Source organism: Hypanus sabinus, chromosome 23 (genome assembly GCF_030144855.1).
Source record: "Hypanus sabinus isolate sHypSab1 chromosome 23, sHypSab1.hap1, whole genome shotgun sequence".
In the NCBI taxonomy this organism is placed as follows: Eukaryota; Metazoa; Chordata; class Chondrichthyes; order Myliobatiformes; family Dasyatidae; genus Hypanus; species Hypanus sabinus.
The window spans coordinates 26,799,627-26,819,092 of NC_082728.1; the positions used below are offsets into that span (position 1 = coordinate 26,799,627).

Here is a 19,466-nt window from a genome sequence, read left to right on the forward strand (position 1 = left end):
ACATCTCCACTTCACTGACAATCAACATTGGCGCTCTTCAAGGATGTGTGCTTAGCTCACTGCTCTACTCTCTACATCCATGACTGAGTGGTTAGGCATAGCTCAAATGCCTTCTATAAATATGCTGATGCTAAAACCATTGCTGACAGAATCTCAGATGGTGGCACACTGGAGTGAGATATATCAGCTAGTTGAGTGGTATTGTAGCAACAACCTTCACTCAAGGTTGGTAAGACCAACGAGCTGATTGTGGACTTCAGAAAGGGTAAGACGAGGGAACATAACCCAATCCTGATAGTGAGATCAGAAATGGAAAGAGGAGCAATTTTGAGTTCCTGGGTGTCAATATCTCTGAAGACCTAACCTGATCCCAGCAGATCGATGCAGCTATGAAGAAGGCAAGACAACAGCTACATTTCATTAGGAATTTGAGGAGATTTGGTTTCTCAACTAAAACACTCTAAATTTCCACAGATGTTCCATGGAGAGCATTGTAACTGGTTGTATCACTGCCTGGTGTGGTGGGGGTGGGGTGGGGGGGGTTGGTTAGGGAGAATGCTCCTGCATAGGATTGAAGTAAGCTGCAGAGTGATGTAAAGTTAGCTCCATCATGAATACTAGCCTCCTTAGTATCCAAGACATCTTCAAGGAGTGGTGTCTCAGAAAGGCAGAGTCGATCATTAAGGACCCTTACCACCCAGAAAATGCATTTTTATGATTGTTACCATCAGGAAGGGGGTACAGAAGCCTGAAGGCACATACGTAGTGATTCAGGAACAGCTTCTTTCTCTCTGCTATCAGATTTCTAAATGGAGATTGAACCCATGAGCACTAATTCGAACTTTTTAAGTTTCTGTTTTTGCACAGTACTTATTTTAATTTTGTGTATTAAACCTGATTCTGATTTAAATGGTTTCAGTCTAAGATGTCGACAATTCCTTTCCCCTGACAAATGCTGCTCAACTGCTGAGTTGCTCCAGATTCCAGCATCTGCATTTTCTTGTGTCAGCAAATAGGGAATAAAAGGGTTTTAAAAGTGGCAAATGCTACTCTTCTTGTAATGTGAATTTACATTCACATGAAAATCTGTGTTTTTTCAAACTGTTCATTTCTATTGATGTTTCCTGCCATCAAATGTATTTTATAATGAGTTTGTGCCTCAAACTTTTGCAGTTGAATATTTTGATTGCTAAAAAGATTTATAACATAATCAGATCACAGGTTAGAACACAGACCAGTAATTAACAGAGAAGGCAGTCTGGGTTGGTAGTACCCAGTTTTAAAAGCCGTTCACGGTAAGTTATGGAGGCTTGTGTTAAAAGCAGCAGATAAGATATTTGGCAAATGTTTTGGGTTTAAAATGAGCTCGAGTCCATTTGAACCAGATGTAAACTATGTTTAGCAATACACTCAAACTTGTACAATGTCACTGAAAACTCAGAGTTTGACAACCAATTGCCAGTGCAAGCACAGAAATAATTACATTATCTGATTGTGTATGCCTGTGTATTTTACAAACAAAGCATTCGTGATTCTTAGCTTTTTAATGTCTAACTTTTTATGAAATTTAAGTCTGAATGAGCATTTATCCATTGGTTTACATCTTTTAAGTTGGCAAGCAAACAGTAATTGGTACTGATTAATTCAAAACAATTATATTTTAAATTTTCAAAATCCATACATATTTAAGAACTAAAGATCCATCATTTTGATTATTTTATATATGTAAGTTTAAAAATATCTGATTTTTTTAATGGCGATATTATAACCATTGTACTGTAACAGAACATAGAACAGTTCAGACCCTTCAGCCCACAATGTTGTGCCAAACCAATTAAAATAGTAACCAAATGACTAACTAATCTCTTCTGCCTACACAATGTTCATATCCTTCCATTTTCTTCACATTCATATGCCTATCTAAGCATCTCTTAAAAGTCATCTGCTTCTATCACCATACAGCGCATTCCAGGCACCCACCATACTGTATATAAAAAAAATATCCCCTCTCATCTCCTTTGAAATTACCCCCTCTCTCATCTTAAATGCATGCCCTCTGGTATTAGCCATTTCAATCCATGGAAAAATATATTGTCTGTCTACTCTGTATGTGCCTCTCATTATTATAAACCTCCATCAGATCTCCCCTTAGCTTTCACTGCTCCAGAGAAAACAACCCAAGTTTGTCCAACCTTTTGTTATAGCATATGCCCTCTAATCCAGATAACATCCTGAAAAACCTCTTCTGTACCCTCTCCAAATCCTCAATGTTCTTTCTATAATGGGGACTAGAACTGAATGCAATACTCCAGATGTGACTTAACTAGTGTTTTATAAAGCAGCAACTTAACTTTCTGACTTTTGAACTCAATGCCTCGACTAATAAAGGCAAGCATGCCCTATGCCTTCCTAACCACCCCATTAAACTATGCAGCCATTTTCAGGAGCTATGAACTTGAATGCCAAGATCTCTCTGCTCATCAACCCTGTTAAGGATATTGCTTTAACAGTGCAACACTTCACATTTGGCTGGGTTAAATGCCATCTACCATTTCTCTGCCCATCTCTGCAACTGATCTATATCCCATCATATTCTTCGCCAGTATTCTACACTAGTCACACCACCAATCTTCGTATCATCTGCACATTTACTAACCCACCCTTCTACATCATCATCATTAATACATTACAAACAGCAGAGGTCCCAGTATAGATCTCTACAGAACACCACTAATCTCAGACCACCAGCTAGAATAAGTCTGTTCAACAGCTACGTTGTCTTATATAGGCAGGGCAGTTCTGAATCCAGGCATCTTCATCTTCTGGGTGAGCCTCCTATGAGGGATCTTGACAAAGGCCTTACATAAATCCACATAGACAACATCCACAGCTCTACTTTCATCCATCATTCTCATCATCTCGCCAAAAAACTCAATCAAGTTAGTGGGACATGACTTGTCCCTCACAAAACCACGTTGACTCTCCCTAGTTAGTCCATGGTTTTCCAAGTCATCATAAATCTTATCCCTAAGAATTTTCTCCAGTAATTTCCCTACCACTGATGTGAGACTATAGTTTCCAGGTTCGCTGGTTCTCTTGAATAATGGAGTAACATTAGCTACTTGCTAGTCTTCCAGGTCCTCACCTCTGGCTAGAGAGGAAACAAGGGGATTGTTCAAGGCCTCAGCAATCTCTTTGCTTGCCTCTTTCAATAACCTGGGGTATGTCCTATCAGGCCCTGGGGATATATTCACCTTACTGCTCTTTAAGAAAGCCGATGCCACTTCCTCCTTTACTTTGAAATGCCCTAGCATATCAATACACTCAACACTGATCTCCCTATCCTCAATGTCCTTTTTCCTTTGCCATCCTTGTCCTTCTGACAGGAACATGCTTGTGCTGTGTTCAAGGCAGTTGGTTTTCAAATACCCTTCATGTGTCAGATGAGGACTTGCCTTAAAGCAAATGTTCCCAATTAACTCTCCCTAACTCTTGTAATTTGTCCTGTTCCAATTTAATACACTCCTGCAAGATCTGTACTTGTCCTTATCTTTAGCTATGTTAAAATTTAAGGAGTTGTGGCCACTGTTAACTAACTGCTCACCCACTGAGAGGTTGGTCACCAAACTCATTACCAATGTTGCAATGTTGTATTTTACTGCCATTTGGTTAACTGATATATTAGTTGTTTCTACATCTCCTTTAGGTTTAAGGTTTTGGAAAAAACAGTTCCTAGTTTTTACAGTTAAGAATCAGAAGGCTTATTTTGGTAGTATATTCTGTTATATATAAAATAAAGTTTCTAAAGGAGTCAGTGTTGCAGCTTCAATATTAATTTTGCACGATTTTTAATCTATTCAATATATGTATACTGTAATTGATTTACATTATTTTTTATTTTCTTCTATATTATGTATTGCATTGAACTGCAGCTGCTAAGTTAACAAATTTCATGACAAATGCCATTGATAATAAACCGGATTCTGATTTTTTTTTGCATTCTGGCAATCTGATTGGCAATACCTTGAATTTGTTTCATTAAGTATGTAAATATCAATCATGCTTTCTGCTTGCTGTATGTTGCCTGGAACAAAAGATCTTAATGGTACGATATATTGAAGATTATAATGTTTTGTAATGGAAAAATGTGATAACAGTTTTACAATAAGTAACAAGAGGTTGTAGTATATTTATAGATAATTAGCTATTCTGTAAACAGTATAACATTTATAACATTTTCAAGCTATTAGGAAGTTTTCTTCTGAATTAGTATAGCTAGATTTGCTTCTAAATACAAATATGGAAATACTGATGAGAATTTCATTCCTCTTTCCCAGGCAAGCACTGTGTCAGGGGCAGGGAATGCAGATAGTCAGGAAGGGTGTCAAGATAGCTCCACTCCCAGCTCAGCTACTTCTTCGCTCTCAGATCTTTACCTGACACCCCACAGCAGTAGATCAGACTTGTTTCTACATAGCACGGCAGGAGATTTCAGCCTTAGCGCCAGCTTATCAGCCTGCACTCTGCTCTATGAGGTACCTCAATCGCTAGGAAAAATGATGAAGGAAGCACACAGCTCAACAATGATGACTGTTCATCTGGTTTGAGATGTGGGAGTATACAGTGCCTTGAAAAAGCATTCAGGCTCCACAACTATTTTCACATATTACTGTCTCATTTTCTAAATTTAAGATTTTTTGAGCTAATCTACAAAACATTATGCATAATTGCAAATCAAAATAAAAATTCCAAAACCTATCAACAATTTACTAAAAATTAAAAACCAAAATTGAGGCTGAAAACTATTCATCCCCTTTGTAATTACTATGCCAACTTTCCTCAAGTGCAATAGTCTATATTACCTTACTAACTCATCCAATTTGTTGATGTAAAAAACTGGAGGATCACCTGTTTTCAATGAATTCATAAGAATAAATATCCTTTCTCTCTGTAAGGTCTAACGGTATGGTATATCTTCAGCAGACCAAACCAAAATGAAGACAAAAGACCATTCAAGACAAGTCAGGGAAATGATTATAGAGAAGCACAAATCTGGGGAAGGGTACGAGATGATCTCAAAGGCACTGAACATATCTTGGAGCTCAGTGCAGTCCATCGTGGAAAAAGTGGAAAAATATGTAACCATAGCCGCGCTGCTAGGTCAGGCTACCACTCTAAACTTAGTTACTGGAGAAGAGAGGCTACTGTGATGCCAACAGTCACTTTGACTGAGCTGCAGAAATCAGTGGCTGCAACTGGAGATGAAGTTCATAGCTGCACCATCTCTAACTTCTTGTACAAAAAGGGTATTTATGGAAGACTGACAAGGGAGAAGTCCTGGCTTAAAAAAAACATATCCTTGCCCGTAAAGACTTTGTTAAGCATCACTTTGAAGATAATGTATAGATGTGGAGAAAGATCTTGTGGTCAGATGAAGCTAAAGTAGAACTTTCTGGCCTCAACGCTAAGTGGTACGAATCTAATACTGCACATCAGTCAGGATGTGCAGCACTTCTACAATCCCTACTGTAAAGTATAGTGGAGGTAGCGTCATGCTAGGGGGGTGCATTTCAGCAACAGGGACTGGAAACGTGGTCAGGATTTATGCAAAGATGAATGCTGCAAAATACAGAGAGATCCTGGATAAAAAACCTGCTAGCATCTGCCAGAAAGCTTAAACTGAGGAGGAAGTTCACCTTTCAGCAGGACAATGACCCAAAATACACTGCCAGAGCAACCATGGAGTGGTTTCAAATGAAGAAAATTGATGTTCTTGAGTCGCCCAGTCAGACTCTCTGACTTTAACCTGATTGAGCACCTCTGGCAAGACCACTCCCCAACTAACCTGGCATAATTTGAGCAATTTTGCAAAGAGGAATGGGCAAATTTTGCTCCGTCACATTGTGCAAAGCTAATCGAAACACTTGTTGTGAAAGACAACTAGCTGTAACAGCTGAACGAGGTGACTCAACAAAGCACTCAGCAAAAGGGAATGAATACTTCCGAACTGCTGACATTTCAGTTTTTGAATTTTTAGTTTTTCATGCTTTACAATTTTCCCTGTTTTTTGGGGCTGTACTGTAGAAAAAAGAGATGATGTGATTCACAAATAAAAAAAATCTCAGTTAAATTGATGAAAGTCCCTTGTTGTAATACTCATTTATGTGAACAAAGGGTTGGGGGCTGAATACTTTTACAAGGCACTGTTTGTTTATATTTTAGTCTACAATTTATCATCCAGGTGAAAAATACCATGGTGCTGGAAACCATAAACTTAAAAACAGAAACTGCTGGAAGGATTCACTAGGTCAAATAACATCAATGGAGAAAGAAAGAGTTAATATTTGATATTAGCAATCTTTTGGGTTATGAAACTAAAATGTTACCTCAGTTTCTCTTTCCATATAAACTTCCTGATATGATAACCATGTCCAAAGTTTTTGATGCTCATATTTTAGTGTTAATACAAGCGAAGCAATTGCTAATACTATTATTTTTTTAGTGATAAAACTTTGAGCTCCTTCTCGGACCTTCTGGATAGCAACAGTTCCTGCACGTGAGTTAAGAAAATAATATAATGAGCTAGAAAGAGCTTGAGGGTCTTTTAATGGTGATAATGATATTAGAACTCCAATTTGTTCTAAATTTCTGTGTTCAAAATCCAAATTTATTTCAACTTAAGATGTTCTGTTGGACCCAATAATAATGATATATGCCTAATTTTAATCCAGCACCAGTGGTATAATTAGTGAAATACTCCTGAAGCAGGAATTTCCTTGGTTAATAATTCTTTTACAAATTGAATGGGTTAAAAATGTCATAATCCTGTTAATTGTTGTGTTCACTGCTATTTATTTGTAAAGAATTAACAAAGTTCCTTTGCTTTAGCCTTGATGCAGTTGAACTTTGAGTTAGTGGTTCGTGGAACAGAGATGAGAATTTGCATATAGGAGCTGTGCAAAAAGGCTGCAGCATAAATATTCATCCATTTAGCTGTGCTTAGTTGTCAGATTGAGAAACAATTTAAAAATGTGATCAAATTTGGAAAAAATCCAGATTGTATGTGGGAAAACAATATAGCTAACACATTATTAGGGAAGGAAGTGTTTGAAATACAAAAAACACATTTAAAAACCTTTTAAAAGTAACAAGCCTAAATTCTTATTCTTTTATCATTAGATGGTGATCATTTGTAATTGTGCATCCTTTGTACAAATGGCTATGCCCCACTGCATGGCGTTCTGTCGATTTATTCCACAAGGGTTAATGGACTACATAGGGATCTCTACAACACTATTGTAAAACAATTTTTTTTATTTTCAATGTTCCCGGGGCATTTTATGGCAGTTTATACTGTGCATATTCATGCATATCTATGAGGCTCTGGATTTAGCTGCTACCCAATTGCATTTGTCTCATTGATACTGCCTTTGAATTTTGATAGTTCTCATACTACAGTCATACTGGCTGAAATTGTTGTGTAATTATCAAAGTGCATGCATGTCAGGGCATATACAACAATGAGATTCATTTTCTTGTGGGCATACTCAATAAATTGAATAACCATAATAGAATCAAGGAATGACTGCACTGGCAGGGCAGACAGCTAGTGCATAAAAGACAATGAACTGTGCAAATACGAAAGGAAAGAGAAAAAAGACATAATAAATACATGAGCAATAAATATCGAGAACATGAGATGAAAGGTCTTTGAAAGTAAGTCCATAGGTTGTGGGAACAGATCAGTGATGGGGCAGGTGAAGTTGAGTAAAGTTATTTCCCTGATGGCTGAGGGGTAATAACTGTTCCTGAACAGTTATTCAAGGTCTGTTAAGTGCACTTACATTTAGCTAGATTTCTTCCACTATTTATAATACATAACTTTAAAATATCAACTGTCGACTCTATCACAACCTCACAAATGTGTACAAGTACAAATACAGATTAGTGTACAGCAAGAAAAGTAAATTAATAGAACTGAGAAAAATAAAATTAATAGAACCCTCAATGGCAATTGAGTTTACATATATTTCAAAAATAACTGATTATGCTATTAATGTTCTATTCAAGTCACTTTTTATTGTCATTTCGACCATAACTGCTGGTACAGTACATAGTAAAAATGAGACAATGTTTTTTCAGGACCATGGTGTTACATGACACAGTACAAAAACTAGACTGAGCTACGTAAAAAAACAACACAGAAAAAATCTACGCTAGACTACAGACCTACCCAGGACTGCATAAAGTGACAAAACAGTGCAGGCATTACAATAAATAATAAACAAGACAATAGGGCAAGACTATAGGTGATTAAACAATAAATGATAATAAGAAGAACAGGACATTTTGTTTAAATGTGACTTTTTTTTAAAATCGCACATAGTTTTCATTGAAGTAAATCTAGTTTCAAAAGTAATAATTAACTTTTATAACTGAAACCTTATAGCGATCAAATTGCTGAATAGCCTCCTTTTTAAAGGTAAGATTTTCATGCAAGGTGAAATAAAACAAAAAGTGATTACTTTTTTGTTTGGTTGCTTAAATTATGGAACAGCAGAATTCTGCAGATTATTAGTGCTGCAGATAATTTTGTTGAAGTATTATCGGTCTTGTTTTATTATTGTCATATGTGCCAAGTTACAGTGAAAGCTTGTCTTGCATATTGTTCATACATACGAAATCAATACACAGTATATTAAGGTAGAACAAGGTAAAAGAAAAACAATAAAGAATGAAGTTTAGAAGTTTCAGAGAAAGTACAGTGCTGGTAAACAGTAAAGAGCAAGATCATAATGAGGTACATTGTGAGGTCGAGTCTGTCTTGTCATACAAGAGGACCATTCAAAAATCTGATAACAGTAGGGTAGAAACTGTCCTTGAGTCTGGTGGTATGTCCTTTTAAGCTTTTTGTATTTCTGTCCAATGGAAAAGAGAAGAGAGAATGCCCTGGGGTCTTGTGAACTACAGTTTTGGTATTCTACACCTAATAATTAAAACCACTAGTTTAACAACAGAACATAACTCAACATTTTATTTGTTTTTCTTTTTCTTTGCATTTTTTTTGCTGCTAGTAGCTTAATTATCAGTTTAAAATGCCATTGATATATGCCATATTATAATGTAAACTGAAGTTAGATTTCAACAGAATCTGTTTCTTTATTTCTTCCTTTGTGTTCTTTGTCTTTCACAATTATTAGCAATTTTATTACTTCTAATCCTCAGTGTCTGTGTCCTTTCTCCCATTATCTCCTGTTAATGTTTTTTTCACTAATCATATGCATCATTCAATTGTTCAATTTAATAAAGAATGTATATAGCGTACAACCTGAAATTCCTACTCTTCGGAGATATCATGAAACAGAGAGGAAAAAAAACCCAAAGAATGAATGACAGATAAAACTTTAAAACCCCAAACCCTCCCACCTCCACACACACATCCAAAAGGAGCAGCAAAAACATCAATCCTCTCCCTCTCCCCACTAGCTCCAGTAGAAGCATCAACCCCCCCACCACCACCATGCAAGCAATAGCAAAGCTCCCAGAGGCTATGAGGTAGCGTCCATCAAAAACTACTGTTCATCCCAACACTTCGACATCTCAGACAGTCTCTGTCACTCTCACTCAAAAATGAGGGAGTGAGAGGGGAGGCCAGCAGCCCCTCATTCACTATTGAAAGAGAGAGATCGCTCTAGTTCAGAGGCCACCTTTTGACAGCAGCATATACCAACTGCGTGCTATCTTGATGTTTCTATCTCCCCGAATGCTTTAGTCAGCAGCACTGGCATGGAATCAGGTCGTCCACAGCACCACAGCGTGAAGGTGCGCACCTTCCAGACCACACTTGGTGATATCAAAACACCAGGCCATTTGGCGAGTTCTGCGAGTGAGAACCCACCCACCATCTGTGAAGAACGTAGTTGGAATGCAGTTGTAGATCACGGACTCTGGCAGGTCCACGGCCATCTTAAAAAAAAGAAAAAATAATCTGAATACTGCAGTTAAATCCATTCCAGCAGATTTCTTCTGCTGCTGTGATGTTGGAAAGGCCCTAATCCAAAATACAAAATACACTCTTTGTAATTGACCAGGGCACAGTTCCATCCTGTAGCTCTTCATATATATTTTACTACAATGCCTTCCTTCATTGTCCTCATTTTGTGCCTTATTTGGTGCAGTACTCAGTTGCTTCCCACTCAGCTTCCTGCAAGAGCACCCCGAGAAATGCACCTTTCTTCAAGTGCACACCACAACCTCTAAATGACCCTGAATGACCTAACCGTAGTGCCTTCTCTCCTTAGTGCCTGCTCTCCTTCCTTTGCATGCTTTTCCTTGATGCAAATACCTGAAAACAAGATCTGTCGTGGACCTACCAGAAATGTCACAATGTGCATTTCTTGATGAATCACATTATCCACTTGATAAACATTAGGAAGTCTCAACCCATTGTCTTTATCTAAAGTCACACATTCTTTGATTACTGAATCCATTCACATTCACATCCACAGCTAATTTTGAAGTTGTTTTTCTAAATTAACTGAATTCAACAATGCAGCGTTGGCATAAAGTGTTTTGAAAAGGCTACGACGTGTACAAGTAGAAGTATTTTGTTCTCAAATCCAGTTGGCTCATTGATCTGCATCCTATACTTCAGTCTCCAAATGTCAATTAAAACAGAACTTGGTTGCCTGTCTTATTCTACATCAGCTTCCATTCATTTATTACTTCTGACCTACTCTGACTATTACATTACAACTTCAATTTTCATCTCATTCTTGAATTTTGTTTGTATCTAAGATTCTGACTCTTCTCTATTAATCCTAAATTACTAGGAAACCCCACACTACACCACCACCACCTCTTTGCTCCACCATTATCAATGGTTTACATGGCTAGTTATAGCATCACAGCCTGTGATGTTAGGGCAGAGCAGTTCTATATTTAATGAGAGTCATCAATAGTTTATCTACTTTTTGAAGGCAGTAGTCAAGTTTTAGGTTAAGTTCTGGGAAACAAAGACCTGATTAGTCTCACTATATAAAATGAAATATTCATAGTTCTATATTTGCATGGAGCTAACAATTTAGTTAGGTTATAATAGAGAAAGTCTAATTGAAATTTGGTAACTCTTGTTCTTCTAAAGCAAAAGTACAGCTTCATTGGAATATTGAGTTGGGATGTAGATGACTTAACAGAGTGAATAAAACAAATCAGATTATTTTAGACAAGTTTAGTAGTTTATGTTGTGTTATGCTTTTTAAGTTTAATGAGAAAATGAGTATGCTATGTAAAGCATTCTCATTTCAGCCAAGATATTTTCATGTTGATGCATACAATTGTAATAAGTAAAATTATATAAAATTGATATTCCCCATAAAGTAGCAAATTAATTAAAACTCTGATTTGTTGACTTTCTATTTTCTATCATTATACTTTAATTGTATGTAAGAATCTGTTCAACTGGTATTGTAGCTTACTTATTTTATCAGTTTCCCATTTTTTTTTCTATGCCTCTCAGGGAGCAGTGGAACCAATGCAGATAGATGCTGACCCTCAGGATGATCAGCAGAATGCACCTGACACGAACTACGTGGTGGAAAATCCCACACTGGTATGTCAGAATTCGGAGATTCATTGACAAAAGAACTTATGAGAAAAGATTTTCATTCACCCAACTTGCTACCTGAAATAATAATGGAAGTTTTTTTTCTTTTAAAAGAAAAGAAGTAAGTTGTAGGATGATAGGGATAATTTTATAGCTCTTTCAACAATCAGTAGTGATGCTTTGTTTTTTATTGTTTTGCTTGGTGAAAAGGGTATGTCACTGGCAATAAAGGTGTTTATTACTTATCCATACTTGTTCCTGAACTAAGAAGGCAGTTAAAGAGCCAATCACATTTATGGTTCTAGCATTGCACTTTGTTCCTGACCATGTAATGATTACAGATTTCCTTCTCTGAAGGAAGTTAAAGAACCAGATGAGCTTTTGAAACAATCTGGTGGTTTTGTGGTTACATTTGCTTGTTATTTTTTAATCTGCAGATTTCATTGAATTACTTGAGTTTAAATTCCCAAAATATTTTAGTCAAATTCAAACAAATATTTGAATCAGTTTTACAGAACACAGACATCTAGTCCATGACTTAACATTTCACAGTTTGCAAAATATCTAATATTAAACTTTCAATAATAGCACCTGTTTACTTCATCTTTGTTGGTTCTTGTGAATGGTGAACTCTCGTTAGAAGTGTTCAAAGTATGCCCGAAGGTTTTATGGTCTTTTCATTATATTAATCAACACCTCTTTGAAGACGTATACCTCCCATTTATTGCATGCTCCAAAATAATGCTGGATTAGGATTGCTGTCACATTTGCACCTGTAGCAGTAATATATAAAACATTGTATATGTGTCCCTAATAAGACACAAAAAACTCCTGGAAATGCTAGAGAATAAAAAGTGTAGCCCTGCCTGAACACTGATACTTGAAGATCTATATCTCAATTTTGAAAACTGCAGCTGCAGATATAGTAGATGCTCTGGTTATCATCTTCTAAAATGCTGTATATTTTTGAAATGCCTCTTGAAAGTTGTAGGGTAGCAATCATGCCTCCTCTTCCCCCACTCTCCATTTAAGAATGGTTGGGGGGGGGGGGGAAGAGAAAAAAACATGGCACCATTGGTCTGTTAACTTAAGTCAATTGTAGGAATCTATAATAAATACTGTGATACAAGGTACTTAAAATATAATAATACGAGTGAGCATTGTCAACATGGTTGTATGAAAGCAAAGTCATGTTGATTGTAGGTCTTTCAAGTTTATTTAGTAAAGTGAGGAGGAATATGTAGATGCAGTGGATTTGGGTTTTGGGAAGGCCTTTGATTATGTCCCATATAGAAGCCATGAATGAGGTTGGAGCTTAGTAATTGAGTATGGATTCAAAATTGGTTAAGAGATGAAAATCAAAAGTAGGATTAAATGGGCCTTTTCAAGTTGGCAGACTTTTTTTGCATGGGCCCCAACTATTCACAATATTTATCAATAATTTTGGCTGAAATGTAAAATTCTGTTTGCTGATGAGACAAGTGGGAGCTTGAGTAGTGATGAGGATGCAAAAAGGCTTAAATGATACATAGTGAGTAGGCAATGACATGGCAAATGGTTTGCAATGAGAAAAATTACTGATATTTACTTCAGTAACAAAAATGATGAAAGATTGAGAAGTATTTATGTCCAAAGGGACTAGGGTGTTGTACTGATTCATTGAAAACTAATATGGGGGTATAGCAGGCAGTTAGGAAGGTAAAAGATATGTTGGCCTTTATTGTAAAAGCACTGAGTATAAAGTTTATTTTTCTACAGGCACGTAGAGCATAGAGTCATTGCACATTAGGTGCAAGTTTGGTTGTCTTTGAAAGCATTTTTTTTCCAAGAGGGAGTGCAGCAGATTTTCAGTAGAATGGTGCCTGAAATGCTGGATAGATCATGCAAGGTGAGCCTGAATAGGATTGATTAATTTCTAGTACCAAACAATAAAAGCTAACACCTTTGAAACATATAAGATTCTTAAAGGCTGATGGATAGATGTAGGAAGGAGAATTTCCCCTGGCTAAAGAATCTAAAACTGGAACAGTCTCAAAATAAGAGATATAACTGAGGTGAGGAGAAATTTCTTCAAATTGAAGATGATGAATCATTGGGATTCTCCATCCTGAATAGGTTTGGAAGTTCAGTCATTGATAGCATTTAAAACTCAGCAATGGATTTCCAGATAGTAGAGGAATTACAGATATGGGTATGGATGAGAGAAAAGACCACAGGAAGATCTGCCTTTGATTAGGCTCAAAGGGCCCAGTGTCCTGCTTCTTTAGCTACTTCTTGTGTATTTATGTTCCCACATTCTCCAGCCCAAGTGATATATACACTCAGTGGCCACTTTATTCTGTACCTGTACACATACCTGTGCTATATCTGTACACATGCTCGTAAATGCAAATATCTAATCAGCCAGTCACGTGGCAGCAATTTGATGCATGAAAGCATGCAGACGTAGTCAAGAGGTTCATTCTTGTTTGGGCCAAACATCAGGTTGAGGAAGAAATGTCTTCTAAATTATTTTAACCATGGAATGATTGTTGATGGCAGATGGGGTAGTTTGAGTATCTCAGAAACTGCTGATCTCTTGGGATTTTCACATACCAGTCTAAAGAATTTACAGAGAATGGCACAGAAAACCAGAAACAGAATCCAGTGAGCAGCAGTTCTGTGGGCGAATATGCCTTGTAATGAGAGGGGTCAAGGGAAAATGTCCAAACTGATTTAAGCTGACAGGAAGATGGCAGTAACTCCTCCAATCATGCATTACAGCATTGATGTGCAGAAGAGCATCTGTGAATGCACAACATGTTGAACCTTGAAGTGGATGGGCTACAGCAGCAATAGACCACACTGGGTTCCACTCCTATACATAAAGTGGCCACTGAATTTGTATAACTCCTTTTTGTTCCATTATTAGTGGTAATGTGGCTAGTTATAGTGTCTTTTTCCTAAACTTACTAGTTATTTTCATCCCACATTCACAATCCTCCTTAAAAAATAAAATCAACTCTTCTCTTCAGCCACATTCCTTGCTTATAGTACTTTTGTTTAGTGCCAGTTTCTCCTAATATGGACATCAGGTTCTGCAGATGAGGAAATCTTGATCAATGCACACAGAAGATGCTGGAGGAACTCAGTAAGTCAGGGGACGTCTATGGAGTGGAATAAACAGTAGACACTTTGGCATGAGACCCTTCGCCAAGACTAGAAAGGAAGAGGGCTGAATGCAAAATAGGAGGTGGGGAGAGGGGAAGGAGTATAATCTAGCAGGTGATTCTGCTCCTTACTGATGTAAGATGAATTTAAGATTTTGACTTTGTCTGTTAATTCGATTTACAAGGTTCCTTGTAAATGACAAATAAAATATATTGTCTTTTTTCCCCCACACATTTTCATTGTTGAGTTTACTGTTAGCCTACTCTATGCATTTCAGGTAAATATAGTGGTTATGTTTTATTTTGTGTTTTGCAGGATCTGGAACAATATGCGGCCAGTTACAGTGGTTTGATGCGAATTGAGAGGCTTTTGTTTATTGCAGAGCACTGTCCGCAGCTACGCATTGAAGCCCTGAAGATGGCACTGTCTTTTGTTCAAAGAACATTTAATGTAGATATGTATGAAGAAATCCATCGCAAGTTGACAGAAGCCACAAGGTAAATGAGAAATGTTGCATTGAAAAGCAAAATAATAGGGCAGATGCTCAGCCTATAGCACACTAGCACTTTCAAGATGGAATCCAGTTAGTGCCATTTTCTACTCTTTCTTGAAGACATTTTTTCTTCAGATATTAATCAAACCCATTTTGAAAGTATTACCATTAAATCTGTATCCTGTAGTATATTGAACAGTAAGGTTTGAACCTGATCTATTTGTTACATGAAGTTGTCCTTCATTGAACACCTGATTTAGATCTCCAGGCCTTTATTCTGAATCTCTGTATCAATAGTACGGTTATTTAACTATATTGCTACTATATTTCAACCTTTGTGCTTTTGTGCAATTTTTGGATTGGAGCAAATGACTGAGCTAAAATTGTTGTCTTTTGCATTATGTACTTGCACAGGAAAATGGCTGAGCACACAAAATGAGGTCAAATAATATGATACTGCTATGTCAGTAGTGCAGAAGACTACTACCTGTATGAGGTCTCCCAATGAGGGGCTAGCAGCTACTACCCAAGGCAATCGATCAGTTATCATCTGAATCTGAAAATGTCCCACTTAGCCCTATTCACTAATAACCAATCTACAGTCAGTTAGTAAACAATTTATGAACTATGTCGATGCAATGGGAAATGGAAAATGCATGCCAAAAAGGCAATGTTGCAATAGTCATGAAGGATTTCAATATGCAGGTAGATTAGGAAAATCAGGTTAGTGCTGGATTCCAAAATCAGGGCATTTCTAGAATGCCGACGAGATGTCTTTTTAGAGCAGCTCATGATTGTGCCCCTTAGAGGATCAGCTATTCTGGATTGAGCACTGTGCAATGAACCAGAATTGATGAGAGCTGAAGGTAAAAGAACCCTTAGGGGTAAGTGATCATAACATGATTGAATTCACCCTGAAATTTGAGAAGGGGAAGCTAAAGTCAGATGTTTCAGAACTATAGTGGAGTAAAGGGAATTACAAAGGTATGTGGGAGGAGCTGGCCAGAATTGATTGGAGAAGAACACTGGCAGGGTTGATGGCAGAGCAGCAATGGCTGGAACTGTTGGAAGCAATTCGGCAGGTACAGGATACATCCCAAAGAGGAAGAAGTATTCTGAAGGCAAGGTGACACAACCGTGGCTAACGAGAAGTCAAAGCCAACATAAGAGCCAAAGAGAGGGTCAGTAATAGAGCAAGTATTAGTGGGAAGTTAGAGGATTGAGAAGCTTTTTAGTGTTTTTAGAAGGCAACTAAAAAGTCATTAAGAAGGTAAAGATGGAATACAAAGGTAAGCTAGCCAATAATATTAAAAAGTATACCAAAAGTTTCTTCAGATACATAGTGTAAAAGAGAGCCAAGAGTGGATATCGGACGGCTGGAAAATGATGCTGGACAGGTAATAATTGGGGACAAGGAAATGGTAGACAAACTGAAGAAGTATTTTGCATCAGTCTTAACTGTGGAAGACAGTAGCAGTATGGTGGAAATTCCAGGTGTCAGGGGCCATGAAGTGTGTGAAGTTACCATTACTAGACAGAAAGTTCTTGGGAAACTGAAGGGTTTGAAAGAAGATAAGTCACCTGGACCAAATGGTGGACACCCCAGAGTTCTGAGAGAGGTGGCTCAAGATATTGTGAAGGCATTAGTAATGATCTTTCAAGAATCACTAGATTCTGCAATGGTTCTGGAAGACTGGAAAATTTCAAATATCATTCTACTCTTGTAAGGGGAGAGAGGCAGAAGAAAGGAAACTGTAGGTCAGTTAGTCTGGCCTCAGTGGTTGGGAAGATTTTGGAGTCGATTATTAAGGATGAGGGCTCAGGGTACTTGGAGGCACATGATAAAGTAGGCCGAAGTCAGCATGGTTTCCTCAAGGGAAAAGCTTACCTGACATATGTTGGAATTCTTTGAAGAAGCAAAGTTGATGTTGTGTACTTGGATTTTCAGAAGCCCTTTGACAAGGTGCCACACATGAGGCTGCTTAACAAGCTACAAGCCCATGACATTACAGGAAAGATTCTAGCATGGATAAAGTAGTGGATGATTGGCAGAAGGCAAAGAGTGGGAATAAAAGGAGCCTTTTCTGTTTGGTTGCCAGTGACTAGTGATGTTCCATAGGGCCCTGTGTAGGGATGATTTTTTTTACGTTATATGTCAATGATTTGGAAGATGGAATTGACTTTTTTGCAAAATTTGTAGAAGATATGAAGATAGGTGGATAGGCAGTTAGTTTTGTGGTGGTCAAAAGGCTACAGAAGATCTTGGACTGATTCGGACCATGGGCAAAGAAGTGGCAGATGGAATATAGTTTTGGGAAGTGTATGGCCATGCACTTTAGTAGAAGAAATGAAAGGATTGACTACAGTCGGCCCTCATTATCCGTGGGGGATTGGTTCTGGGACCCCCCCCCCCCCCCCGCAGATACCAAAAAACGTGGATGCTCAAGTCCTTTATTTAACCTGTTTCAGTGGACATTAGGACCTGGCAGCACAGCTCTGAATCTGCAGTGTTTATGTTCGTGAAAGTAATGACGATCAGGATTGAAAATAAAGTGGAAGTAATAAAGCAGTCAGAAAGGTGAAACGCCATCAGTCATTGGATAAGCGTTAGGCTACAGTAGGTCAATGATCGGAACAATTTTAATGGAGCATGTGAAAGGCTCTGCCCCAATGAAAGCTACAATTATTACTAAGCAACGCAGTGGTTTAATTATTGAAATACATATGTTTCTTAAGTGTTTTATATGCATAGAAAGGTAACATATATACTAAGACAAACGTTTGACTGACTGTTGTGATGGAAATAACTGGTTCTTTGAGTCTCAACAGTAGAGGCCTGGACACACACAGTTTTAATAATAAGGAATTTATTTACAAGGGGAAGTCGGGTCAACACAAGCAACTACTATACACAGGAAGCGGTGTGGGGACAGGGTACAGTTACACAAACAGAAAACAAGGGAAAAGCACTACGACAGCTATCCCCCTTGACCTTGGATAGCCGCGGCTCCCTTACCAGGACAAACGATAGACCTTCCCAAACATAAATCAATGCACTTACCTTCAATGAGGTGGTCTGTAAGAGAGAGCGAGCCAAGGACAAGTCTCACCTTTTATAGCATGGGGCTGGGCGAGATAATCCAATTAAGGTGACCAGTAATTTAGGTGTGTATTGATTAGTTGGGAGGGACCAAATGTTGATTGGCGTGTGGTGTGTCCTCCGACCAGCCAGGTGGCAGTACACCGAGTGTTGTTTGGCATGTGGTGTGTCCTCTGACCAGCCAGGTGGCAGTGCGTCTGTCACGTGGCCGGTATCTCTGGATACATTGACGCTAAATAATACCGGATGTACCTGTTCCGACTTCAAATCCGACTTAAAGACGGACTCGGGAACGGTACTCGTTCATAACCCAGGGACTGCTTGTACTTTAAAATCATCTCTAGATTACTTATAGTACCCAATGCAATGTAAATAGTTGTTATACCGTATTGTTTAGAGAGTAATGACAAGAAAAAATAGTCTGTACATGCTCAAACTTTGAGTGCTGGAGAGAGAACTTCCGGGTTTTCCTGATCCGCGGTTGGTTGAATCCGCGCATGCGGAACTCGCGGATAAGGAGGGCCAACTGTACTTTCTACGTGGAGAGAAATTCAAAAATCTCAGGCACAGAAGAGCTTAGGAGTCCTTGTGCAGGATTCCCTAAAGGTTAATTTGCAGGTTAAGTGTGTGGTGAGGAAGGCAAATGCGATATTAGCATTCATTTCAAGAGGACTAGAATATAAAAGCAAGGATGTAATTTTGAGACTTTATAAAGCACTGGTGAGGCTTCACTTGGAATACTGTGCGCAGTTTTGGAGAGGGTTTAAAGGAGGTTCCAGGATTGAATTGCTTGTCATATGAAGAGTGTTTGATGGCTCTGAGCTTGTATTCTCTGGAACTCGGATGTATGGGGGGGTGGGGGGTGGCCTCATTGAAATCTGTGGAATGGTGAAAGGCTGCCTTAGAGTGAATGTGGAGAGGATATTTTCTATGGTGTGAGAGTCCAAGATCAGAAGCCACAGCCTCAGGATAGAGGGGTGTCATTTTAGAATAGAGATGAAGAGGAATTTTTTCAGCCAGAGAGTGCAGAATTTGAGGAATTCTTTGCCACAGGCAGCTGTGAAGGCCAAATCTTTATGTAATGTTTAAGACAGAGTTTGAATGTTTGTTGATTGGTC

The 19,466-nt window shown here is 38.1% G+C and overlaps 1 protein-coding gene across 4 annotated transcripts in view; it reads left to right on the plus strand.

Annotated features, from left to right (window-relative positions):
- Window positions 1-19,466, plus strand: part of gps1 (G protein pathway suppressor 1) — a 69,868-nt gene that overhangs the window by 5,599 nt on the left and 44,803 nt on the right. For 3 of the 4 annotated variants that reach the window (XM_059948580.1, XM_059948578.1, XM_059948581.1), the window contains exons 2-3: window positions 11,519-11,611; window positions 15,071-15,252. In XM_059948580.1, the coding sequence (XP_059804563.1) occupies window positions 11,519-11,611; window positions 15,071-15,252 (275 nt within the window). Of the gene's footprint in view, window positions 1-6,502; window positions 6,557-11,518; window positions 11,612-15,070; window positions 15,253-19,466 lie in introns of all 4 variants that reach the window. The other variant, XM_059948579.1, reaches the window with a different exon arrangement.